This window comes from Sceloporus occidentalis, unplaced genomic scaffold (assembly GCF_023333645.1).
Source record: "Sceloporus occidentalis isolate IW3139 unplaced genomic scaffold, rSceOcc1.0.p SCAF_11, whole genome shotgun sequence".
Lineage (NCBI taxonomy): Eukaryota > Metazoa > Chordata > Lepidosauria > Squamata > Phrynosomatidae > Sceloporus > Sceloporus occidentalis.
Window position 1 is genome coordinate 18,245,747 of NW_028316991.1, and position 13,590 is coordinate 18,259,336.

The 13,590-nt window shown below is 37.7% G+C and overlaps 1 protein-coding gene across 1 annotated transcript in view; it reads left to right on the plus strand.

The window, feature by feature from the left end:
- The window catches only part of LOC149305653 (collagen alpha-1(XIV) chain-like), a 58,618-nt gene that overhangs the window by 17,574 nt on the left and 27,454 nt on the right, over positions 1 to 13,590 (plus strand). Inside the window, exons 6-20 of the mRNA XM_089477274.1 lie at positions 782 to 901; positions 1,843 to 2,007; positions 2,394 to 2,555; positions 3,469 to 3,620; positions 4,219 to 4,348; positions 5,269 to 5,414; positions 6,234 to 6,363; positions 7,094 to 7,233; positions 7,920 to 8,046; positions 8,324 to 8,463; positions 8,700 to 8,832; positions 9,779 to 9,826; positions 10,171 to 10,337; positions 11,319 to 11,448; positions 11,888 to 12,010. Of these exons, the coding sequence (XP_089333400.1) occupies positions 782 to 901; positions 1,843 to 2,007; positions 2,394 to 2,555; positions 3,469 to 3,620; positions 4,219 to 4,348; positions 5,269 to 5,414; positions 6,234 to 6,363; positions 7,094 to 7,233; positions 7,920 to 8,046; positions 8,324 to 8,463; positions 8,700 to 8,832; positions 9,779 to 9,826; positions 10,171 to 10,337; positions 11,319 to 11,448; positions 11,888 to 12,010 (2,013 nt within the window). The remainder of the gene's footprint in view (positions 1 to 781; positions 902 to 1,842; positions 2,008 to 2,393; positions 2,556 to 3,468; positions 3,621 to 4,218; positions 4,349 to 5,268; positions 5,415 to 6,233; positions 6,364 to 7,093; positions 7,234 to 7,919; positions 8,047 to 8,323; positions 8,464 to 8,699; positions 8,833 to 9,778; positions 9,827 to 10,170; positions 10,338 to 11,318; positions 11,449 to 11,887; positions 12,011 to 13,590) is intronic.

Consider the following 13,590-nt stretch of genomic DNA (forward strand, 5'->3'; position numbering starts at 1 on the left):
TTCATAATTATTATATATATATATATATATGTTTAACATTCCACTATTGCTGATAAAACATTTTACAGCCACATATACCGCATATATCTATATAGTGGCGCTGGCAGATTTAAAATGCAGTGTCTACATTAATAACACAGTAATAACTAAATAAATAAATATTACAAGGAAATTCAGATCGTCAGGACCATTATTAACTAAGTGTGACGATCACCCCCTATTTCTCCACCTTGTAGGCATGGATTGGACATAAATTAAACTTGCTGGTACAAGCCCCAACTAAACCACCCTTCCATCCATAACATGTCTGGTGGATACGGGGTTAAACATAATAAAAACATCCTTATATATCCTTAATATATTTTTTGTAGGATAGGCTTAATTTTTTTAAATGATTTTGTGCGATTCAGGCAAGTGCACACAAGTTTCCATTTAACTTGCATGCCCTCATCCGAAACTCTCAAGTGGCCACTCATATGGTAGTGAGTTGTTTTGGTTTTACTGTGAAAAAAATAGCTGTACTTTATTACATCTACACTTTAGAGTATATACATTTTTTCTTGGCTTAAAAGTCACTATATATTTCTGAGAATTATTTTTTTACTGACAGATATGCATATCCGATAATTCCTACATATTCTGAGTGATAGTTATATCTACATACATATATATATATATATATATATATATATATATATATATATATATATATACAATGAAAATATGTGTTATGTATATAGATATAATTAATACTTTGTATAATACTGTGTTCTCTTGTCAGGTCTGGCACAATACAGCGGGGACCCTAGAATTGAGTGGAATCTGAATACTTATAACACAAAGGAGGCCGTCATAGATGCTGTCAGAAACCTGCCATACAAAGGAGGAAACACATTAACAGGTGATCTCTTAGAATATTTAGGCTTATCAGAGGCTATGTATGAAGAACCATTCTGGTGCATAAAGGTAAAGGTGCCACAACAATGGCACAACAACAATGGCACAATGTTTCTACTGATCCCTTCACTTTTGATATTTTGCCCCTGAATTTATACATACATCCTAGCATTTTAAGTCATTGTTCTACAAAGAGAATCTCAATAGTTTCTAGTTATTATTGCTCAGAACGGATCATGGTTTCTTTCATACCTGCAGAAAAAACAGTATAGCGTTTAGCCGAGTGGTCCTGAGCAATGAAGCACATATAGGGCTAAGTTTAAAATATTCTTAAAGTGTCCTTTCCTTTTACCAGAGTATATAAAACAGCATAGCAAAATAGCTGACTGTAAATAAATTCAGATTTCCTTGTAAGAATTATTTTTTTCATTACATTATATAAAGAATTATGGGACAGCAGAACATTTAGGATACACAACGCAGGATGCTCAGGGGCTTGACATCATTGTGAGCTTCTCATTATAGCGTTTTATTATCAAGGTTTTCCTTCTTGTATGTGATCGGCTCTTAGTCTTCTATAAAGATCTTGCTTTATCTGGCTGAAACACCTTTACTTATTAGTGAAAGGCTTAGCAATATCTATAAAAAACGTCATTGTTCTCTTCTGTGTCATTCAGCATTGAACTGACATCATCTAGTGCGGCTTAATATAAAAAAATGGACTTTGTGTAATATTAGGGTTAGAGATGTTTTCTCTCCTCCTATTTTCCTTTTAGTGATGTTAGGTAGTAAGCCACAAGAATGGCCCTAGGTTCCAGGTTTACTATCTAATAATCCAAGAACATGGATAGTACTGAAAAGTTACTGCTTCTTGTACCAGACAGTTTTTTTTTCTGGCAAATAAAATTGATTTAAATATTTCCATGTTTCCGTTCTTTCCCGTAGGGCTCGCTTTGACTTATATTCTGGAGAACAGCTTCAAAGAAGAATCAGGAGCCAGATCAGGAATTCCAAAGGTTGGCATTTTAATCACTGATGGAAAGTCACAAGATGATGTTATCCCACCTGCCAAAAGTCTGAAGGATGCTGGAATCGAACTTTTTGCAATTGGTGAGCTCTGAGGAACATTACAAAACATTCACATCTGAGCATTCTACAGAAACATCTTAAGCTCAATGGTCCATTTAATACATTACACAGCTCACTTTTTAAATACTTTTTATTTAATCATAAATTAACATGAATATTTTGTAAAATAATATTAAATAGCTCCTTGAGGCTTGAGTGTATCATGTGTTATTAGATTATTTATAGAATAAAATTAATAACAAAAATATTTTCAATCAAGTTTAATTCCTAAAAATATCTGAAAAAAAACATTACATTACATTAGAACGATGAACCTTTTTTTTTTTTTTTTTTTTAAGAAAAAGATTCATTATCAGGTTCTGATAAAAAAAAAAAAAAATTCAAATTTTTGCACTTCACGTGTCTAGGTGTGAAAAACGCTGACCTCAATGAACTGAAGGAGATTGCCTCTGAGCCAGACAGCACCCACGTATACAATGTTGCTGATTTCAATGTTATGGACTCGATCGTTAACGGACTGACAAAAACCGTGTGCACACGGGTGGAAGAGCAAGAAAGTGAAATTAAAGGTGAGCACATAGCTAAACGTCAGATAGTTGGCAGAAACTGCAAATGCCCTGTAATAAATATAATGAAAATAAATTCCTGATGATTTATGCTCTAAAGATTATTTTAGGTCAGGGGTACGTGTCTGGGTGTGCATGTTTTATTTCCCTAGGCCATAGATTTTAATCAAACAACACGCCAGAGCAATGGGTAGTCATTTCATTGGCAACGAGTACATTCAATAGATCATAATTATCTAAAGTGTAGACTGATATGGTAGCCACATTTTTATTACTTTTCCCTTTCAAAGCAAGGTGTTTTTGCTTAACTAAGGGTTGGATTTTAGGGTTATAATTAGAGAGTTGTGGTTTTGTATGAAATATGCTTAAAGCACATACGTCAGTTTTCACAAATCCTGTGTTTCTACAATTGTTATGCATCTACTCCATGAGAGCCGCCATCTTTACTTCCTGTTTTCAGAATATTTATGAGTCTTCCTCCCGGTTGTTAAGTTGCTGATTGTAGTTGATTGCTTCAGGCAGCCTTTGTAAGTGTGAGGGGGCCTGAAGCTGGTAAGATAAAGCTAGACCTCAGTTTCCTTAAGGTAAAATACTTACTTTTGAACCAAATATTTGTGAATTGCTAAACAAAGTGGGTAGACATTGAAATACCGGTAATAGCGTGGAGCTACTATGAGAATTTATTCTGCGTACTTATTCGTTCCTTAAGTGTTTCCGGCTTGGAATTCTCACCTTAGATGAAGTCATCAAGAGTTGGAATGTCCCAATTTTTGTCTATGGGGTTAGCCAAGTAATGAGGATTCAGTTGAGTAACGGGCATTCTGTTTGTTTACAACTCAGTTTAGCTTCACTATCGCCATTATAAACAAGTTAAGTAGATATGTGGTTCATTTTCAATTGATGTTCTCGTTTACAGGAACACCAGTTGTCACCATTGGATCTCCCTCTGAACTGGTCACCTCAGAGGTAACAGCCAGAGGATTCCGTGTTACCTGGACACATGCACCAGGGGACGTAGAGAAATACAGAGTGGTCTATTATCCCACTAAAGGAGGGCAACCTGAAGAGGTAAAGTTATAAGCCAAAAACCATTGCATTCACTTGTGTGCAAACCTCCTCCTTACATAGTTTTAACCATTTAATTTGTGGTTTTATTGGTGACTGTCCAATCCATAGTCCCAACAGCATCTAACGAAATTACTAAATGCTGAAGTATGAAAGCCTGGCTCAGTTTGAGTATTCTCAACCTTCCATTCCATGGCCACTAAACCCAACTAGGCTATAGCTATTGTAGGGCATGATTTCATTGTGCCCCATGCATTCTAGGAGCCTAATGGAGATGGACACCTACATAGAGGAATATGGTGCATAAAAAGGCCTACATGCGATTCCAAAATTCTAAAGAAATGTGTAGGATTTTCATGAGCTGGCCATGGCTTTTAATGGCCAAGAAATCACACTCTCGCAGGCAACATGATGATTCCACAGTGGAGAACCTGAGAACACAGAACAGTATTGCCCTCAAAATGGACTTTGACCACTAAGTTTAATATTTCATATCACTCAATCCAACACATACATTATAATAAATGCAAAAGGCAAATTTATTACATAGAATCACAACTGCTATGTGTAACCTGTGGATTTCTTCTGTTCTTCTGTGCAGGTTGTGGTTGATGGAAGTGTATCTACAACCGTCCTAAAGAACTTGATGTCTTTAACAGAATATCAGATAGCCGTATTTGCTGTATATTCTAATGTCGCCAGTGAAGGCTTACGTGGCTCAGAAACCACATGTGAGTAAAGTAATAACTTTCCATAGACTTGATTGCTTGACCATTACAACGTAAGACCGTGCCATAATGAAGAGACTGAGCTCATATCATGTTCGTGAAGTATAATATCTACGTAACAGATGTGGGATTACTTCAGAGTGTATTATATTGGTTGGTTTAGTGGATTTTGGACTTAAATCCTGCATGGAGTCTGATATTGGGCAGGGTCAATATAACGAAAAGCCCACCAATGTACCTTTTAAAGAAGGAGAAACATTAGGACAATACTTAATAGTCTAAAACTAGAGGGCAATTAGCTTAGATGTAGTGTGTGTACGATTTCACTGAGAGAGTGGTAGATCAATGGAACATCCTTCAAGCAGTAGTGGTAGAGGTTAATATACCATGAAAGAGTTTAGACATTCAGGGCATCGGCGTAACACTTTACTGAACATAAAGCAAGAGCGAGAACAAAACAAGGTTTAAGGTTTTCCTAGCAGGAAAAAAATGTCAGGCTGAATGGTCTTGTATTGTTCCAAATGTTTCTTTTTTGTTGTTGTTAATCTTTAACGCACCAAAATTCAACAAGTTATTTGTAGTTTGCTGGATATTTAATGTATTTAATTTCAGTGGATCATTATTGAGGTGGGCGCTAAAGCACACTGAATGCGATCCTAAAGGAGATTTACAGAAGTGCACCAAAGTATTTCTCGATATGATTTTGGGTTGAAATGGGTTGGCTCTTCCAACTCTCACTGTCTGTGGTTGTGCTAGTTTATGAAAATTAATTGTAATACGTAATCGAAGACCAATATGAGCAGCTCTTAAAAAAAGTAATTCTACATTTTCTTCATTCCTGTATTATTGCTTAACGTATGGCAATTTGGTACCGAGTGCAGTCTAGAAGAGTTTAGGTTTAATCATCCATCTCCCTCTTTCAGTGGCTTTGCCAATGGCATCAGATCTCGAGCTGTACGATGTGACCCATAGGAGTATGAGAGCAAAATGGGTTGGCGTTGCTGGGGCTAGTGGCTATATGGTTCTATATGCCCCCCTTACAGAGGGACTTACTGCCGATGAGAAAGAAGTAAGTTCCTTAAAGATGTGTTGGCTGAGTACTGAAACTCTCCCAGTTTGCCTCATGTGAAAATACCACTTAAATAAAAAGTAGATAGCAACGTACTTTTTTGGTGGGGTCAAATTTCTTTAACCCTTATAATGCCAAGTGGTGACTGTCATCTGAGTACATTGGTCAGCTAAGGATATCACCAAACGCACTCCCCTTTATTTTATATTTCCACGTCACACACTTTCTCAGCATGTAATATAATCCTGATACTTCTAGAAATTGGCAACTTTGAGTTTGAGGGACCTGGATGACAGAGCATATGGAAAACGTCCCAGAAACACATTTTGGTTCGTTACCACCTAACTTTTCCAGTGCCCCAAATATTTTCACCTTACCCCTGGCCAGCATAATTAAATTAGTGTGATGTCCGTTTGATGATGACGTCTCAAAAGAGTTCAGTTGAATAAAACCTCTTTATCTGTTGGTTTAATTTAAATAACAACATCATGTTATTTTTTTTTCTTCCATTTAACCCCTCCTCATGGAGCCTCGTGCATTGCATTTTACTAATTTCTGTTATTGGTAATTAAGAGATGCTTTTATATTTTGTAACTGGAGTGCTTAGTGGTCCCAAATAAATCTAGAGATGCCACACTTTATTCCTACTAATTGAAGACAAAAGATTTTACTGTGCGGATAAATTATTTTTCTAAAATATCTATGCACGGGAAGCTCGACAGTGAAAATGACAATAAAAATGACTCTAGGTGAAGAGGTGTGAGTTTTGTGACGTATGAGAGAGGACACGTGAACTGGAAAAAATGTTGTGTATTTCAGATGAAGGTTGGTGGATCCACCACAGATGTGGAACTGGATGGACTAACTCCTAATACAGAATACACAGTGACGGTCTATGCAATGTTTGGAGAAGAAGCCAGCGACCCACTCACAGGACAGGAAACAACATGTATGTAGAGATGTATTGTTCCAAATCACAACACACACACAACATAGTCCCTTGTCTAAGAGCATGCGCCAACAACTGAGCTCCAGCATTCCAGAAGACCCACACTAGAGCGGTCCTTCTGTTTCCCACCTACAAAGCCTGAACCGACATTCATGAGACGGAGGAGATACATAGAAGTTTCTTGTTTGAGTAAATCTGCCAGGTTATTAATCTATGTCCCAGTACGGTGCATTTTCATCAGGGCCATTATTGGTTCATTTTAGGGACATAAGTGACTGCACATGGCACATTGGACATTAAATTGGAAAAATAAGCCTACACAATGCTGAAAGGTAACAAAAAGAAAATAAGCTGGCCTCCTACCCAGAGGTTAATTCGGGCATAGGCACGGGTCTAAGTGGCACCCCCTTTGCGGTAAAAGTAATCAGTAACATCAGGGGATGCGTAGAAAAGAAGCCATATTCTGGCATACTTAGTATCTGCACTGAAGAAATAAAACCCCCCGGGTTTTCTGATAGCGGAGTAAAAATAGTTCAAAGTTTTTAGTTAACGATCGTTTCACAGATTCAATAGTAAAATAGTTGAGAAAATGCTCCTGTTTTTGGACAACCAGATTATTGCATTCACAATCGCCCCGTTCTATCTCTGTTTCATTTGGCATGTGGACAAAAAGTCACCAAGTGAAAATAAAAAAGTAACAGCTGAATAATATTTATGTTTCATTCTGCAGTACCGTTAAGCCCGCCGAGAAACATCCGATTTTCAGATATAGGACACAGCACAGCCACCGTCTCCTGGGACCACTCCAACAAAAGAGTCAAAGGCTATCGGATCATGTACGTGAAGACCGGTGGCACAGACATGAATGAAGTGAGTGAACAAAAATATATTTTTCTTTCTAATCTGACATTTTTTTTTAATGGCGTTGCCATTTTTGCCCAATAGACTGTGTACATTGTATGGGAAACAGTATTTATTGACCACTAAATAGTTTGTTATTTTAGATTTTTATTTCATTTTTCTTCTCGTATCAGAAATTGCACCAAAGGCTGCTTATAGGACCTTCAGATCAATGCTTTGAAGCATTATAAATGAAGGGAATGGTGTTTGGATCCTACAACTCTCTGCTAGGTTCTGCCCCATCCATGGCTGATTCTGATAGAGGGTAACCACCCTGTTGTGTGCTGGAGACCCTGACCTCCTAACCCAATTCCACCCCCTTCCAGCTCCGATAAGGAGCTGGAGAAAGAGACCTCCATGTCAAAAACTCTAGGATATTCCATTTTTGTACCTAGCAAAAAAACATCCAGCAGCTCTGTCCAATGTCATGTCCACCAACCAGAAATGATTTAATTCCTCAAGAAGGCTGCATAAAAAAACTCTCAAAGTTCAGTAAACTTTACCCAGATCTTTCCATGTAAGATTAGTTTGCTGTACACGGCCCTGTCAAGATCTAAGCTTGTCAAGGAATCCTGATGCTAAACCTGAGCACAGACTTTGGGAACCCGTAGAATGTCAACATCTTAACTTACGTAACGTTTATATTTCATTATCAGGTGGAAGTTGACCGAATATCAACATACAATTTGAAGACGCTTTCATCTCTCACTGAATACACTGTGGCTATTTTCTCTATTTTTGATGATGGACAATCTGAGCCTCTCACTGGAACCTTTACCACTAGTAAGTCTTAATGGGGTCTTCCAGTTTTAAGCCATGGTGCCTAGAGGCATCCCCAGTATTTATATGGGGGGGAGGGGAAACTACAGAATGTTAATATGTTCATCATGGAAACTCATGAAGCACAAGGTCAACCTTGTTTTTTATACATTTTCAGAATGAATTATGAATTCTTAAAGCTGAATTCCGGAAATAAGAAATTACATTTCATACATACAAATGGAAATGATGTATCTATTCATTGTAAATTATTAACACTATGTGTATGACTTCAACACAGAGAAAGTACCAGCTCCCCGGGACCTAGAAGTCAGAGATATAACCACACGCAGCTTCAAGGCCTACTGGAAATCCTTCTCCCCAGATATTGTCATGTACAGACTTACATGGACTCCACTAAGCGGTGGCAAATCGGAAGAGGTAATTATCATACAGAATCTCCACAATACCTGTTACCCCCATACAGGACCATGAATATAAATCATTACAATTTATTCCAGTATATTAGATGAAGATGAGGGTATTAGATGAAGAATTTGCCTTGCTGTATTAATTATTATTACGAAGGACAAACTAGGGTTGGGTTTATAGTCTAAATATTCCTTCTGAATCTTATTTAAAGGAAGACTGAACTGGAGTTTTTATGTTTTATGCAGATCGTCCTGAATAGCGATGTCTACTCCTATCTGATCGACGGTTTGACACACAGCACAGAGTATGAAGTTTCTCTGTCTGCGATATTTAGCGATGAATCAGAAAGTGATGCTTTGGCTGCTGTAGCTACAACACGTAAGGAATACATTTCATTCATTTTATTTACTTAAACATAAGCTAAATATTCTAAGTGAAGCCTCATAATAATGTAGGAGACATGTCGGTTTGAACTCAGGGACGCATTCACAATCTGGGGTTGAGGAGTAAATACTGGCATTTACTTGTTTTCCCTCAATTTATATTGTTTGTAGACCTACTAGACAGGCCACATGCAGAATAGGCAGGGTGTGACCAAAAGTGGGTGGAGACATTTGAAAATGGGCGGGGTAATGATAGTACATTAAATGTAGTAGGTGTGCGCATTCCATTATTCTCCAAAAAGGTGGAAGTATTGAAACATGTCTTGCCAGCCTTGTAGAATCTTTGGCTCTGTACAGTTCTTTTCAATTAAAAAAAAAAGATAATTTTATCAGAAATCCCACAAATATTCAGGCTAATTTCCATAAATGGAATAGGTGTTACAAAAGTTATCACACATCTATAAATCAGAGCTTTAAAACTTATCTGAATCATGCCTGACTCTTGGCACGACTTCCGACTTTCTAATAAAAAAAACAGTTCCCCCCCCAACCCTTTAAAAAATTCTTAAAATAGTTTGGCAGAGGGGAGCTGGAATTAATCCAATTGTGAAGTTAATTATTGTATTATTTTCTATAAGCTTTCTATATATTAAATATGAAATGATGATAAATGATGATATATTAAATGATGTCTCAAAAAGTCTGCATTTGGGTCTCTAAAAGTAAAAAAACAAACAAAAAAAAAACTCTTTCATAGTCATATGCACATAATACAGCATCAGAGATCCTTTTCTTATGTTTTAAATGTATAAAACATTCCACGTCTTTTAAAGAAGATCATGGGTGTAATTTAAACAGTGAAGAACAGAATTTGATGATGGTGTGTAAGGCATATTGCATTGACTATGTTTTTCAGTAATCTCGTTATAATACATTTACAGTGAGATTGACAACAGCTGCCCCCACTACTGTAAGACCGACTACAGCAGGTAAGTTTGCCAAGAATGATAATATATGTTTGTAATATGCAGTATGCTTCTATATTCATGTGTTTTTGTATATGATTGGTCATGCTAAAAGCACATATCGTGCAGGTAAATGTATTCTTCATTTTAAAGCAGATTTTGCATTTTACATTCTATACACTCAATCAACCTATGCAATGGTGTTTAAATATTAACATGTTCAATCTATAGATATTAGAAAAAAAAACAAACAAACATAAAAATAAAATATATATATATATATATATATATAAAATTCTATAAAGAAAAGGAAAGCTAACTCAGAGGCAGATAAACGCAATATGTGCGTTTTACAGGATCACAGTTAGACTCTTTATTTCTTCCTTTTACAGTCCTCCGTTTAGGAATAAGAAACCTTTTGATAGACGACGAAACTACATCTAGCTTTCGTGTTTCATGGCAAATGTCAGATGGCAATATACGTCAATATATAGTGTCCTATGTACCAGTTGATGGTGACAGAGGTGAAGAACAGGTAAGCATGTCCTTTTTTTTGCATGAAATGTTGAATGATATGTGGCAGGTCTTCGAAACAATCAACTGCATGTATGGAAAAAGGCATACATAGCTACTTTAGAATGCTGCTATTTACCATAAATAGCTACTATAAAATGTTGCTATTTACTATGTATAGCTACTATACAATGTTGCCATTCCCCTATATAGCTACTATATAATGCTGCTATTTACCATATATAGCTACTATAGAATGCTGCTTTTTACCATATATAGCTACCATAGAATGCTTCTATTTACTATATATATAGCTACTATAGAATGTTGCCATTTACCATACATAGTCGCTATATAATGCTGCTTCTTACCATAAGTAGCTACTGTAGAATACTAGAATCATCCTACTGCCATGGAACAAACTGGGCCTTATGGCTGATGGCCCTCATTTGCACTTTCACCTCTTGTGTAAAACATGTTTGCTTCTGTAAATCCAAATTATTATGTGTTTTACTACTTGTTATGTCCCTGTTACCCAGTGGATAACCCTGTGCAGTAAGATGGTACCCAGCCCCTGACTGACACACCGGCCAAATGCCCAGCGGGCTAGTATGATGGGATCAAATGCTACAAGGCATTGAATAAGGCCTAACGTTTCGTATAATGTGGAACGGCTTAGATTTACATATGGGGCAGCTGTCATCATGCATATTACAGATGCGCATCTCCGCTCTAAGTAAATAAATAAGATAACGCTTTCAGAGGCCCAATGCAGGGTTTGGCTTATGCAGACCATGGCTGGTGATGGATGGTGTTCTATGGGGTAGCCATAAGCCATATCCACGCGTCTCCATCAGCAGCTCTACAGGGACAAGGTGCTTTTGGGAGGTCCTCCTGTGCCTTGTGAGATATGAGGCTCCTTACGTCTACAGGCGTAGCGATAATGCAAACACTAAAAACATCTGCAGATCATTCACTGATACTTTTTTGTGTATTTTCATAGAAAATGGTCCCAGGAAGACAGAACGAGATTGTTCTCCAGCCTCTGCTCTCAGATACAGAATATAAGGTGACCGTCACGCCCGTTTATTTCAACGGAGAAGGAAACGATGTTTCAACGTCAGGAAAAACATGTACGTAATGTGATGTAATAAGAGGAATTTATACCAGACATGAAATATCTAGATGCAATGGCTTAAAAAAAACATTTTATTCCTGGTCCCAGGTGAGATTTGCTCGTCCCAATGTATTTTAACCCTTTGAATCTCACATGGGTGTGGATTATGGAACCTGTTGCATTATTCTGTTTGTTGTACAGCATGGAATTATTGTCATTCATTAAGACTATTTGCTAGCAGTAGTTATTCAGCGCTCTCATGAATGGAGCCATAATAAGGAACAGAAAAGGGGTATCGGACCCCCATTACCAAATAAACCTATAATTAGCCTAACGCTATGTGAGCGACTCAGTAACTCTGGATCATCTATTGTAAAAAGAAACGGTATGAAGGGGTCCCATGTCTTGGCCCCTCTTCTTCTTTATTGAGCAATCACACTCATTTTTTCCATTAGTGCCCCTATCTGCACCAAGAAACCTGCGCGTTTCCGATGAATGGTATAACAGGCTACGAATTACCTGGGATCCCCCTCCTTCAGCCACTTTGGGCTACCGAATTGTGTACAAGCCCGTGAATGGTAAGAGGAGTTCAGTTATTTGCAGTCTGGCTTTCTCTTTGTATCATATATGGATGGTGTCCATGGTGCAATTTGTTACCTTGAACAATTGTCTGGGACATTGTGAACTAATAGCTGTATATGTCAATGATTTATATTTATTTAGAGTTTCGAATAATAATGCATTTTATTTGTACAAATACTTTATAAACACATTCTCTGCTGTTCCTATACACGCTATTGCGGCTTTTAGGGCTGTAGAACACCGTTGTGAGCTCCTAGAAAGGAGAGACACAGTGACCCCAGAGAGGGGTTATAAAGCGTGACGGTTATGAAGGGTCTACCCTAGATAGTCTCTGTATCAGGAAGAGCCAAGTTTACATTAAATTGTTCATTGCTATATCAATTATATATCTTTAAGGCAAGCGGCCACCTAAGACAAGGGTGTGTTTAAAAAACTGGATGCTTGTTATCCAGCTGCTCCATTTGTCCGTTGTGCCAGATGGCCAGTCTTGGGCTAGTTTAGCGAATACACTTGTTGAATGGCAAACAGGTGAGTAACGCTCACCTATCCGACTCACCAAGTGCTTGGCAAACATCGCTGGTTGATATATAATACATTATTTGTGCAACTGACCAACATAAACTGATTTTATTAGCTGTTCTGCTATTATTTCATGTCCTTGAACTCTCATGCTGGAAGCAAGCAAGGAATGTGTTCTAGACGTGAACTAAATTCAGCGAGAGTAATAAGGAAGGAAAAGTTAATGTATAATCCATTCCGTTCCCAGGCCTCTGAAATGCATTCCTTTGCCATCAGACACATTCTTACAGAAGTTTCTTTATTCCAGGAATATTTTTTTTGGAAAAGATATTTGTATATTCTTTATTAATTTTTTTATTTTTTTTAACTCTAAAGTTATATTTTACCCAATGTGAAAAAAATGAATATTCTGCTTAGTGGCCCACAAATTGACGTAATGAGTAATAGTGAATTAATTGTTAGGGGTATTTAATACTGAATTCATGTTTCCGTAAAGCAGTTTTAAATGTTGGACAATGTTCCGTGTTCCTGCAGTGTCTCTGCTGGTTGGCAGGGCTGGACTAGCCATGTGGCACACCATGCAAATGCCCTGTGGGCTACTAGCTTAGAGATCCACACATACACCTGATCTGCTTTTCCAGTGGCTCGATACACCCGGCCGCACGCTATGTAAAAACGTAGCATGTCCTCGCACATATCCAACCATATGCCACGCTACTTAAAGTGCCAGGGCCACCCATCATCACCAGTCCAGTCCTGCTGGTTGGTCTGCATTTAGAACTTTGCCCTGAAATAGTCCTGTGCTAATGTGGCCCAAAAATTCACACTCTTTGCTATAAATTCCAGACCTTGAAAATGAAACACGGCAGGGTTTTTTTTTTACTAAAGCAGGAGTTTGCAGACAAGCTGAAGTTTCAACTCAACAACTTCACTATGCTTTATGAAGGGCCAACTCCATCTAACCTCTCATGGTTAGTGAGCTCTCTTGAAAGTCAACTCACAGACTGGAGTGCCCATTACCCAGAGCCAGCTATGGCCTTCTTGCAGGAGAAGCTCA